General features: G+C 37.2%; 2 protein-coding genes across 4 annotated transcripts in view; one reads left to right on the top strand and one right to left on the bottom strand.

Annotated features, from left to right (window-relative positions):
- Positions 1-4,917, top strand: part of LOC146587978 (sodium-dependent neutral amino acid transporter B(0)AT3-like) — a 30,993-nt gene extending 26,076 nt beyond the window's left edge. Inside the window, 3 exon segments of the mRNA XM_085318721.1 lie at positions 1,290-1,449; positions 3,273-3,435; positions 4,678-4,917. Of these exon segments, the coding sequence (XP_085174847.1) occupies positions 1,290-1,449; positions 3,273-3,435; positions 4,678-4,917 (563 nt within the window).
- A 5,788-nt stretch (positions 4,918-10,705) lies between these two features.
- TERT (telomerase reverse transcriptase) overlaps positions 10,706-13,296 on the bottom strand; it is a 34,724-nt gene continuing 32,133 nt past the window's right edge. For all 3 annotated transcript variants that reach the window (XM_085318716.1, XM_085318717.1, XM_085318715.1), the window contains one exon: positions 10,706-11,582. In XM_085318716.1, the coding sequence (XP_085174842.1) occupies positions 11,479-11,582 (104 nt within the window). In that variant the 3' untranslated portion in view covers positions 10,706-11,478. The remainder of the gene's footprint in view (positions 11,583-13,296) is intronic.

Here is a 13,296-nt window from a genome sequence, read left to right as displayed (position 1 = left end):
AACATCCTCTTTTAAATAATTATGGGGAATAGCGCTGTCATGCCTCTTTTGCTGTYCTCCTGCGGCATTGAAATTACGGCCATTTCATTCTGCAACTTTTTACACAGAAACTAATGTACTTACGACTTGATGAGGCACGCATGCCATTCTGAAATTAATCTTTGATGGAATATGAGCTTTTTCAAAAACAAATATTGAAACTTAGGCCAACAATTAGTGCGTTTTCACTCACAACCCCCCCCAACCCACCCACACATATACACATTTAAGTAGTAGAGAACTGGAAAATTATTTAAACTCATCTCACAGACACAGGGAGTTCTGTACAAAAACATCAGGTATGAATTTTGAATACAAGCAGGATAACACCTTTGTGTCAAATGCATCTTGAGTCAATACTTGAAAACGGCGGTCGTGTTCCTAGGCAGAGGACCTGCACTGCTAGGACACTTGGCTGGCTTGACCTAACGAGTTCAAGGTGTGACATGAGGTTATTTCAACCCTAAACTTCCTTAGCTGGTTTCCTGTGGGGGCAAACCAAGGGCTCTGCAACCAATTCCCCGGTATTTCTAGTTCCATAAGGCATATTAGCAAAATGCAAATTTATCTGGAGCCAGTTTTATGCAGCACAGAACCAAAGCTGTTTCGGAGTCAAAAGGTCTTGCTAATGCAGCACAAGAACATACAAATTGGATTTGCAGCCTAAGTCTGAATTCAGTGATGCTTTCCTCCTTTGCACTCCTCATCTGAATTACCATAGACTCATATCTTGGCTAAGGCAGAACTGATCATACGGAAGCACAGTGAAACCTTAACCATACGGTTACACATAAGGGACACAACAGGGTTCCCATTCTGAGCTCTGGGCCATCTGAGGAAATGGGGAGCGGAAATCCAGACACTCCTTGCACTTCTCTGGTCCTGGCTGTCTATGCTTTGGGCCAAGGACTTGGTGGAAATCAGAGCACATGACGTTTGCTACATAGTCAATGGACAAGAGACAAAAATATTAGCGTACGGCAGTACAGTACCATTCAAACTATTTACTGGAACTATTAAGCACGAATGTCTTAAAACAAATGGTGGCTCTTGGCTATCATGCAGGGAAGAACTGCATTTGAGAAGTGATATTAGCTCCTCAAAGAAACATAGTTTGTTGAAGCTCCATATATGGAGAGACAGAATTAAAAAAAAATCATTGGAACAAGAGCAAAAATAATTTAGAACAAAAATATTCTTAGCAAGTTTAGTTCAGTACTCTAGTAACAAAAATATCTTTTTTTCTTCAGGTATAATATGCCTTATTTCCTTCCTTATTGCTCTCTGTTTTACACTGGGTTCAGGGAGTTACTGGATTGACATTTTTGACAGCTATGCAGGCTCCTTGCCTCTGCTAGTCATTGCTTTCTTTGAAGTGACTGGGGTTGCATATGTCTATAAAATTAAAAGGTAAGTTGGAAATGGACTTTTTTTTTTTCTCATAAAATGTAAATGCCTTTTCCTCTCAACCCATGCATGTTACATTCAGATATATAATATTAACTTATTTCTGCAGCATTTACCAGTTCTGTGAACATCAGCACCATTCTTTATTTCAAGTCTCTTATATTAGTAAGACAGGAAGGATACTTTCTGCTTAGCACTTACAAAAGGGGAGTCTAAGTTTAAAGCAAAAAGCCAACAGCAAAAAGCCAGAAGCTATTGTAGTTCCCTGTCCAAGAGCAGTTAGTCTTTCAAACATCCTCCCGTTACTGCCTTTTCCTGTGGTATATTCTTGCAATTTTTTGTTTACTATTATTTTCAATATATATTCAAACTTTAAAGCAAGCAATGTGGAGTGGCTTCATTATAGCATTAAAATGCTCAAGTTGCATGCTGAAAACTGCCTGAAGCACCGAGACTAATCTGATTCACTCTTTAGTTTAAAAGCTTTCCTACATCCTTTGCAATTCTAAATTCTAGAAACCTTATCTCATTTGATTTAGATTAAACCTGTCCCCTCTATTCAGGATTCTTCCAGTCCAGAAGTTCTTCCAGTTCTCAGTAAATACAAATCTTTTTTCCTCCATAATTTTCTCAGTAACGTATTGAGACTTTACCTTTCCAATACTTACGCTGGCACTAGGATCTTAGAGGTCTTGACGTTTTGCAGATCAGTTTGTATACTGTATAGAGAACAAACACAAGTTTGGTCAGTGCTGTGGCATATTAAGATATTTCAGGATCTTTCCAACTTATGTGATTTTAAGAATAATAAACTAAAAAACAGACAAGCAAAAACAAACACACAAAATTCCTCAATCACAGCTGAAGTTCCTGCATTATCCTCCAGATAACATACTATTAAAATCCTTAGAACATTTCGGATGGTGATAACACCCAGGCTAAGCCATCATAAATGATTTCTCTCTTGCTGCACATACTGCCATCCTCAATCTTACATGATGCGGAAGTAGCAAGACAGTCAGTCTGGCTTCACATGCTTCAGCACATTCTGGATTCCACAGTACCTGTATTTTCTTTGCTGTGCTAGTATAATTATCATCTACTTTTCCTCTTGACTACTATGGAATATAAGCATAATCAAATCTCTTTTTTTTCTAGTTCACAAGATTAATTCTATTAATCTAACTGTGGAAATTAGAAATTATCTGACAAATCTGTCATTTGAACACAGAAAAATCATAATTCCTATTCCAGAATACAAAGATCTTTCCAACTTGAAAGATACACACATGTTGAAGCAAGCTACCAAATCTAGAATGATATATTTATTGTATATTCATATATGCAAAACTGTAAGAGGCATAAAGAAAAGATTATGTCAAATTCCAAATAATTGCCACTAACTGCAGAGGAAGCTGGCTCAGGCTGCAGAACCTGAACTGATTTGTTTTCATTAGGTGCTAGTTAATTTAGACTTTTTTCCTAATAAGCTATGCTTGCCCCCTTGGCAGTTTCATGGATTTAAAATGTTTGAATTGTTTTACAGAGCTGCTAAACTATTTTGTTCACTTATTTCCTGCTTAGAAATCTTAAACCAGGTGCTCAGGTGACAAAACTAGACCGTTATATTCATCACTGGTAAGGATTTGGTCTCTTAGTCCTACTTTATTGATATTATTAAGTTCAAGATAAGTTATTAAAGAAGGGAACGAAATAGAAAAGATTTACAGAATTGTACCGTGTGTTTAACTTATTAAAAATATCAGAAAAGTGAAATTGTTACCACTTAGATCTGATATCATCGTAAACTTGCCTCCTCTTAAAAGGTTCAGTGAAGATGTGAAATGGATGACCGGACGAAACCCAAACCTCTACTGGCAGATCACATGGAGGTTTATTAGCCCTCTGCTCCTGCTAATTGTCTTTGTGGCCTTTGTAACACTTCAGATGCAGAAGCCACCAAGCTATGCAGCCTGGAACCCTAAATACGTATGTTCCCTAATATTGTCAACTTGTATTGTAAAAGCCAATGTTATGTATCTTTCTCTCCTACCACATCCTTTAAGATCACTGTTACCTACTGCTTAGCTACAGAATGCACCCTAAAGTGATGAAATGCTTAGGACGAGGAGGTTCCAACGTTCGTAGAGGTCACTGGATTTCAAACACTAAAATGGCTTTCCTGTTAATAGGGCCTCTTCTTGAAAAAGACATATATAGCAGACTCAGCTTTTCTTAAAAATTAAGATGATGTATAACGCAGAGAACCGTAAAAGTGAAATGTCTTGTGGAGACACCACACTTGTATAAGCTTCAGGGGCAGCACCAATGTATTGGTGCAGCTTTAAAGCTGCACAACAAATGCTGAGGATGAAGATGTTTCTCAGTGAAAACTATCAGTATCACTGGAGCCCAGATGAATGTATGAACTCATGACTTTGATAGGCAGGCCCTGAGAGGAGCAGCAGCTCTAAAAGAGTGTTGGTTAATTCAGCGGGGAAGACATGTTAAAGCTTAAAATATTTGATCTGATTAGTATTGATGTCAGTAGCTGTTTCTTGGATCCCTCTCAAGACAGTTAAAATACACCCTATACAGGGGTATGAAGACTGATTCTGGCATTAGACTGCACAAGGGCAAAGTAACCTACAGAGTCACCCTCAAAGAAGAGGGTGAACCTTCACAGAACAAATATACACATGGAGTAGTACTTCAAGAGAAAACTCTCTGCTCCCAACAAATTACTGTAGCAATTTATGTCCTGAACTCCATTATGTATCTATCTGCCACCCCCCTCAAAAACCTCATAGCCATGGACTTGCAGAAACAGAAATTTCTGATATTACCATCATTTCCTTGAAATCACCTGCATAGATCTCTCCCTACTTGGCAAAGAGCATACTTACTAATTGCTGAAACCTGGTAAGCTTTGCATACTTACGAAAACAATCAGTTAACCAGCAGAGGGTGAAAGCCTGATAAATCTTTGCAGGGTCTCAGTGTTCCTAGCAGTATCTCACACTTGCAACTATAAATCTTTATAAAACATTTACAGCCACGTTTAGACTCCTGACAAGTTGTCTGGACGCTGACACTCAACATTATCATGCAGCAAGAATAAAACTTCTGTTATCGTTAATACAGCAACACAAGAAAATGCATATGAAAATTGTAGCCAAAAAAATTAAGTTCGTCTCAAGCATTTCTTTTACTTGGTTTTTATCTCCATAGGAAAATTTCCCCATGAAAGAAGAGAAAGTCTATCCACCTTGGGTACTGGCTATCTGCGTGCTGTTAACTCTCCTCCCTTGTTTAATTGTACCTCTGGTAGCACTCTTTCATCTGATCAAACAAATGCTTGCAAGCAAGGACCCAAGTTCTGAGCCACCAGAAGTGTTTTCATGTCAGGGGGGTAATAGCAACTTTTCTCATTCAAAAATATAAATACATGTTATATCTATCTGTAAGTAAAAATAAAACAGTCTTTATGTTAGGCATGATAAACTGTAATATGGTATCACCCAGCTAACACGGTTTATGCAGTTTCTACGCTTAAATTCAGTCACCGGCACCCTATACGGAGCACTGCTTTGTTTCCTTTCTTTGTTTTTAACTCATTTCACACAGCTGGGTTAGTAGTTGAGTTAATCTTGTCCCTCCTACAGCCTATATTGAATCTTAAATACCAACCAAACCTTAACCCTTTTCACAATTACCAATTTTGTATCTCTCTCCAGCAACACTTTAAAATTGGAATGCCTACTAGTGTCCTCTCTTTCCCTTCACTTCCCTTCTAAATAAAAAAATTGTTCTTAAGGATCATCAACTAAAGATTAAAATACAAGCACCCACAGTTTCATTCAGTGGCCATCTCAGTGATTCAGAATGGAAGCTCTTGAAGAGTAAGGTCTCCTCTTGTTTACTATACTCTACATCTTGTAAATCACTTTATATAGTTAAATAGTAGTGTTTTTATGATTATTCTATATTCTCACATATTGCAAAGAGCAAAATAAAGCATTAGCAATTAAAAGAATGTACATTAAGTTAAACCTGAGTAATCAAATTTGCAAAAATATATTAGCACATACAAACCATCTACATGCTGTTATGAATTTTAAAGCATGGCACTAAATCACTATTACAGAAAAACATATAGTGAAATTAGAGGTCAGCTACTTCATTTTTGCCTTACCAGAATTTTTATTATCATGGAAAAAAATGCAGTAATCAATGTCATGTGATCTCACAAGTTAAGATGTTACAAAGTTCAAGAAAACCCAATGACGTTTTGCAGATGTACACTGTAAAGTCGTTGATGATGGCACTGAAGACTTCCCCCGCCGCTTTGCTCAGGATGCATCCCCAAATGGCTGGCCATTAATTGATAGGAACTGTGGTGGTGATAGCAACCCTCTTCCTCTGGGGGAGTGGTCTCCATATGTGGTATGATGATCCTGCAGGGTTGGTACAAGCTACTGCCACAGAGCTTCAAACATAGTCTCTACATCTGAAAGTTTGATGTATGTTGCTAATTATTCTGATCTGTCAAATCAGTGCAGGGCTAATGCTCTGCTCTCATCTCTCTGAAAGTCCATCAGCTGTGGGGATTCTGCTCTTCACCACAGCCCATGGCAGGGACCTGTTCTCTAAAGAGTTCCTCTCACGGGCTGCTGTGTTGCTTCTCTCCACAAAACCCAGAAACTCATTACTGGAAATAGGCTTCGCTCTACCTCCTTTGCCATCGCTTGAGAGGTTACACCAATGGAGGATCCAAGTTAAAGGGCCTCGTGAGGGCCTGACCTAAACAAATGGAAGAACAGGAGGAAGAAAGACAGGGGACAGGGCCATTTCTGAAATGAAACCAACAGTGAAGGCAAGGTTTTGCAAATACTCTTCCCCAGTGTTTGCTGGCATGGGTATTGACTACTTGTATCACTGGTGAGGGGAGACAAGAGCAAACTGCAGAACCTAAGAGAGAAGGCCATGCTGAGAACTGAAGACTTGTGAAGCAGCTTTTTCTCTGACTTAATGTTACATTACCATGAGCAGAGTCAGACCCTCTGGCCAAAACAACATTTTAAATCAAAACACCTTCACTTGACCACACTAACTTTCAGTGAACATGCCAGGAGCTTGATGACAACTACTTCAGCCCACTCATTTCAGTCACTGCTAAAAGAACAACATGTTACCCTAAGCATAGCCTCTCTTTAGTCGGAAAGAGGTGCAGAAACAGGAAATAATGACTTGCTATAATAAAATAATATAAAAGAACAGAAAAACTTTATATGCATGACAATGACCCTTTCCTGCCCCCTGAACTGTGTTGGCCAGTCTAATAAGAGAAATTAATCTCCCTATTATTTTTTTTCCTGGTTGCACGAACAATAGTTTTACTGCCTTTGGTTGCTGAAGTCCTAGCTCTTGTTATAATACTAAAATACAAGCATAATGCAAGAGGACTTATTTTTAAAATACTTCTGAAAACTGTTGATTGTTTTAGAGGAGTTAATTCCTACAAATGAGCTTAGGAGCATAAGCAAGTAACAAATGGGAAAATTAGATGCACAGTGGACAACTACCTGTTGTAAATTAAATCTGAAAGGTGATGGTGATGAGTTAAAAAGGCTTCCATAAGGAATCCTTAATTGCAACAGAATCAATACAAATGCAATTTTGAGCATATATTCATATATAGCTATAATTACCAAACTAAGAATTTTAAATCAACTTTAAGTACAGACGTATATAGAGACGCACTATATATTTGTCTCTATGAGCATAGATAGATGTCCATTAAGTTATATATATACAAAGTGTACATAGCAGGTTTAAATATTTGGTTAGAGATCTGTCTCTAAAGAAAAACATACCCAACTAACATAGGCGTGTTGCAAAAGAAATTAAACTACATATACAAGACTTTCAGAGCCCACAAATGTATCTTGAATCACTGTCATGACACTTGCAGGCACTGGGAATTTTTAACTTCATGACTTTCCATTCACCACAGAGGAGACTTTGTGAACCACTGAACAAAGTTCAGCTGGGAAGGGGTCAGAGGTAGGAAAATATTCTTCAGTGTCACTAAGTAAAACTGACTGTAGGGAAATGCAGTAGGCAAAGTTACTGGTTAGCCAAAATAGGTATGCAGAAAATGTAGTAACTCACTTTTCCAGGAATATTGATTTCCTGTTCTCAGTGCACTTTTGATGTGACCTCCAATAAAATTCYTGTGCCAAAACTGTAGCCTTATTTCAGTAAAATTAAGGCTACAAAAACTTTACATCCTATTCAGATGAAACACAGCATCTTACAAGTGTTTCTCTCTTGAATAGCAGAACAGACTTTACTACTTGAGTGTGCGCCTACAAGCATGAATCTGAATCTGTGTCAGTTTTGCATTTTAAGCACTATTTCTGCTCACTATCCTCCCAGTCTCACATCTGCAGATCTTTGCTGTAATACTCTTTCATGAACTCATACAGTCCTGACAGACAAGTCTCTTTCAAAACTGTTCCCCCCCCCCCCCAGTGTTAGAATTCTCCAGGATATAAGTACATAGTGGATTCTTTCGGGGTATATCTATAAGGGGCACATATAGAAATTATGATGTTCAGCCTCAAGCACAATCCATAGCCCTAAGATAAAAGGAAAAAGTCTCAGAAAGAGCACTGGAGTAACCTTCTAAATAAGGAAGAAACCAAATTATCCAAAACCAAAACATATAAAAAAGCTACTGAGAGAAGAGCATACGCTTTCTGGAACATACGTGGTTCCCTGCATGGCAGAATTTGACACCTACCTCAAACTGAGACATAATCCTCTCCTAAAAGGAAGCAAACGGGAGGAGGTTGAGCTTGTTGGAAGCATGTGGATGCTACAATTTCCTTTAGAGGGGCTAATGCCAGATTTCTCCCTTCCTGCCCTGCAAAGAGATTCAAGTAATTAAATAAATAATCAACCCTATCACTTTTCCTCCCTAAAGTGGCCCAAATAAAGTCTACAGCAGGCTGACCCAGAACACAGGTTAAACAGTACAGTTAGAGTGGCATAGCTCTGATCAATCTCTCCACTTACCTTTTTCCTAAACATTGAGGCAATCTTAGCACCCAAGACTTTTGCAACTTTCCCAACTTTCAAATGATTGTTGAAGTCCCTAGTAAAGGTTCAGAGTGCCTTTCAGCAAATTCTTTTAGTATGTCCAGATTCAAGTTATTGAATCCAGCCAAGTGTTTCATGTCAGCAGTTGCTGTTTAACATATCACTTTGTTACAGTGCACTAGAAAATATTTTACTACCATGATGCATTGCTTTTTCTTTAAGAATAGCTTTCTCCAGAAGCAGCAATTATTGAGTATTTCTACCTTCCTTACAAAATAGACTATTCATTTTAGAGTATTATATCTTTGCTATTGCTGTGTTTTAATCTATTCCTTACACATGCGGTCACAGCATTTTTTTTCAAACTGTCCTGAGCTATAGCAACAAGAAAGATTATAYATTGGCTGTATAATTAGTTGTAGAGACAGTCAGCTTTTCTTAAAATTTTTTATTTTTCCAGTTGGTAAACACATATCAGTTTTGGTGTTATTTTCACTTGCCTTCTTAAATGGAAGATATTTTAAACCGAAATAGTCATCTTTTGATTTCAGAATTGTATCTGGACTTGTTATCTCCTGAAGTTGTTGCTTTCAGAAATAACTTTATTATTTAAAATTAACACATTAGCAAGTAGTTGTGGGGGAAGAGGCAAAAAGATGTGCTCAGACAATTGCAAGGGTTACACTTAATGCATTTTTACAAAATTGCACCTACAACTGAGACACAGCATTTATAGCCTATATCACTAGATATAGCCTRTATCATTGTAATACAAAGTAAAAATGGGATTATCCTACCCACTAACCAAATTTCATTCCTTGTATTCCTTAATGCAATAATAATCTATATGCAGTATCCAGAAAGACAGATGATTCCAATGTTAGCTGGAACAGCATGAAATATTAGGGAGAAAAAGTAAATACTGGGAAAACAGGAAAATCTCCAACATTAAAGCCTAGAAAAACAGAAGGAGAAAGTTACAAGGATACAGAGCTGAAGTTCTACATTAAAACTTCTCCGTAATGAGATTTCTGTGTTTCTAAGTGTTGTCAGTCAGGAAGGTGCTAACAGGGAGGTAGAATCTGACAGGAAAGAGGAGGAACTGAAGAGGAAATTGGTAGCCGAGCAGGAACATACTTACCAATTGGAGCTGCAGTGAAGAGGAAAGCCCTGAATGCCACATAAAGAAAAGTCAATGGGTCTAATTTAAGTAGATGATGCCCTAAGACTACTCTCTGTAATTTTACAGAGGAATAGGGAAACTAGACCAGGACATAGTGGAGGCAACAGCTGTAAGAAGCGTGAAGATGCCTACTGACCTCAGAGTTTGATTCCAAAATTACTAGCAACTCTCCTTGCTTCTAGCAGCATAATCACTACATCATCATCTCACAGGGCATGCAAATATTTACGTATTTTGAAAGTTAGAAGGAAATGGTTGATCAAACAACTCCAAATTTGCACCACTAGTTCTATTCCAAACTTGTGTTCCAGTATGCTACTCTTTTAAAGGGGACTCCCTTCCAAACACAAAATTCAGAACACGGATTATTTAAACCATCAGCTGTTTTGCTGATATTCTGGAGAAGGGTTGCTAGATGTTTGAGTCACTGGCTAGAGCGTAATTGGACTGTTTTTCATTTGCTCTCTACTTTAACAGCTGTGGTAGTTCTATGGCTTTTATTTATTTTTACAGCATCACTACAGCAAAGAAAGCCGTATGAGTGACTTAGGATGCATCTGACAATTTAAATTGAGCTATGATAATGTACAGACTACAATATTGCAGATTGTCTTTTAAGAACTGTATTATTGATCCCAGTTATCCAAGACAACTACCCGTGTAGTAGTGTTCTGTCACTCTTCAAAAATAAATCTGCTAGGTAATGCTGCGTATGTTGTGTTTCACTCCAGTAAGGAGTCTTCCATCTGCTTTGTGAAAACCTCCCAGAACTGCTATTTAACCTCTAACAGAGTTCATAATCAAATTGTTTTACATTAGAACTATTCAAATTCAGCATGCAAAGCTGGAGGAGGAAAAACATATGGGCAGGCTTATGAGAGCAATCATAGGACAAAATTCAGCCCTGTATATCAGTGTCAACACCAGGGCTAAGACAGCACTTCAGTAACATTATGAGGCCAAATATAAGCCTAAATAAAGAACAGGAAATGCAAATAGAGTAATCTACTCAGGATCTTATCTAATGAAGGACTTTGATTCCTCTTGGTTTTGTAGGCATAAATAAAGCACCATCATTCTGTATACAATTTTTTATTAAGAATATCAGCAAGTGCTCAAAAATGTGTTAAACTTACTTTAAACGTCCAGATTTTRTGTTCAAATTTTGACTTATTTGTTGTGTTCTCCAAGACACACAATCTCTAACCTGAACATCTTGCTAGGTAGAACCTAGCAAGAAATACGTTTGCTCTGTGCAGGTAAGTGTCTTTCAGGACAAAGCCCAGCTGGAAGGGATGTTGAAGATTATTATAAAATAAAGATATTGAGTCAAGCATACATTACTGCAATTATCCAGACAATTTATAATAAAGCAGTATGCAAAGCAGAGCAGTAGAGAACAGCCTTGCAGAAACAGTACACTGAAACATGAAAGCTGATGTAGTTGCACAGGACATAATTTAAAGATGTCTTCATCAAGAATATGGGAATTGCTGAAGGAAACAAAGTCAACTACTTCGAACAAACAGGCAGTAAAATTGCAGGAAAACACAGACAAGATGATATTAACAAAAATGTTTACTGTTCTTAACCACTTGTGTGATATCTGAGAAACAAATCCACAAAGTTTCTGAATCAGGTTGCTTTAAGCCCATCCTACCAAAATAAGCCACAGARCAGTCAGCTAAGTATCTAGCATTTGTTTTTAAACCTGAAGTGATTACAAAATAAAACTTAATCAATTAGTCCAAGATAGCTTTGAAATCTTGACAAAGAGATGGTTCTGTCACTGCCTTCAATAGTGCCATAGTATCCTTTGGGATCTTCCTGAATAGCTGCATTTTACCTACAAAAATATGACAGACAATAAATTGTGCATTAACAACTCCATATTAGGGAAAATGCTAACACAGTTTAACACATTTTCATGAAATCCACACTAGTTCAATGCAATAAAAAAGTTATTCGCAACACCTAGAATAAGAGGATTAAACAAACAAACAAAACACTACAGCAAAACACGCTGTTCTCATGTTCTTACCTTAAACCAAGCAGACAACTTCTAGTAAAAGAAGAGGATTAAAAGCATATGGTAAAAGAGTAACAAAGTAAATTCTTCCTACTGTGCTCTTATAAAACTTCTCTGTTTGTATCCAAGAATTTTAAAGATTTTTGGAAAAGCTGAGATGCTTTTCTCAATAACTATATGCACTGTCTGTCAAGGGACAGTTACTTTAAAAGACCCTATTTTAAACAATGCTTAGGAAAAGGAACAAGTCCTTATTTGCTAATGCTTATTTACAGCAGGAAATTATTCCCATTTGTTTTCCCCTACCCCCTACTTTCAGTATGGCATCAAAGTAGCTTATTTTTGGAATTAGCATATAAAAAAAGCCCACATGAAGAATGCACATTTTGCTGAAACAGGGGCAACAGCAGTTCTCACTGTAAATTAATTAGAAAGCCACCCTTAAGATAGAAAATGCTGAAGACTAAATCAGGCTCTTCAATCAGGAATGAAAAATTTATAATATGACATAACAGTTTTGAAATACAGGGGGCCAGTGAAGTCTGGTCAACAGAATGAAAGACAATAAAAAGGACTTTTTAAAAGATTAGGAAGAACATTTAAAATCCTAGCAACAGTTAAAGTCAGTTACCTAAACAGGGCTGGTGAAATTGTCAATGATGCAGAAAGACAGAAGTGCTCAATAAACATTTATTCTGTATTTGGAAAGGAGACAGATGATATATCTTATCATGATAAGAAAAGACTCTTGATCCCTTCCCCAGTGGTCATAATACGAAGGATGTTAAACAGTAACTATGTTTAAAGTACTTCACTCTGGAGAATGATGACAGCTTGTACTGAAGCCACTCATCTTGATATTTAATAAGTTTCAGAATATTGGAAAGAACCTCCTCCCTCTAAACTAGTGAGCTTAGTCAAGGGAAAGTAATGGAAAGGCATGTACAGAGACACAAGAATTAAGTTTTTATCAGTTTCTGTCAGACATCATGATCTTATGGGAAGAATAGGTTTTATAATAGTTTACACAATCTCCAAAACAACAACAAAAACTGTAGCTGTTAATAGCATCTGTGTTGACTTTCCAGACTTGGTTATTTCTGTGCTGCAGATTGCTATACTGAACTAGCTTTGCTTCATAGGAACACACATGAGAACCAATGACTCTGCTGTCACAGCTACTCTGATATCCATATACGCTAACCCAAGTTCCAGAAGTAAAATTGTGCCTAAAAGTGTTTAAAATTAGCTCTCATATCTCTACGTAATGCTTAGCTCTGTGGTTATCTTTTCTATAGCATAATGTTTCAATTACAATATTAATATTACACAGAAATGAAGGTGATGCAAGCCAAAAAACTAACTGATCAGATTGAATAGAGAATTACCTATAAATGTATTTTTATATGGATTTTTAGCAGGTTCCTGCAGGATTCCGCTCAACGTTATTCAGTATCTTAGTAAGTTTACTTGGAAGAGAATAAAAATATAAACAATATGTACATTCAGGGGCCTGAAAAATAGTCTTTAA

The sequence above is a fragment of the Rhea americana genome, unplaced genomic scaffold (genome assembly GCF_003343005.1).
Source record: "Rhea americana isolate MKP2758 unplaced genomic scaffold, rheAme1 scaffold_55, whole genome shotgun sequence".
Taxonomy (NCBI): domain Eukaryota; kingdom Metazoa; phylum Chordata; class Aves; order Rheiformes; family Rheidae; genus Rhea; species Rhea americana.
The sequence above is the reverse complement of the archived record's forward strand: the minus strand, read 5'-3'. Positions and strand labels throughout refer to the sequence as shown.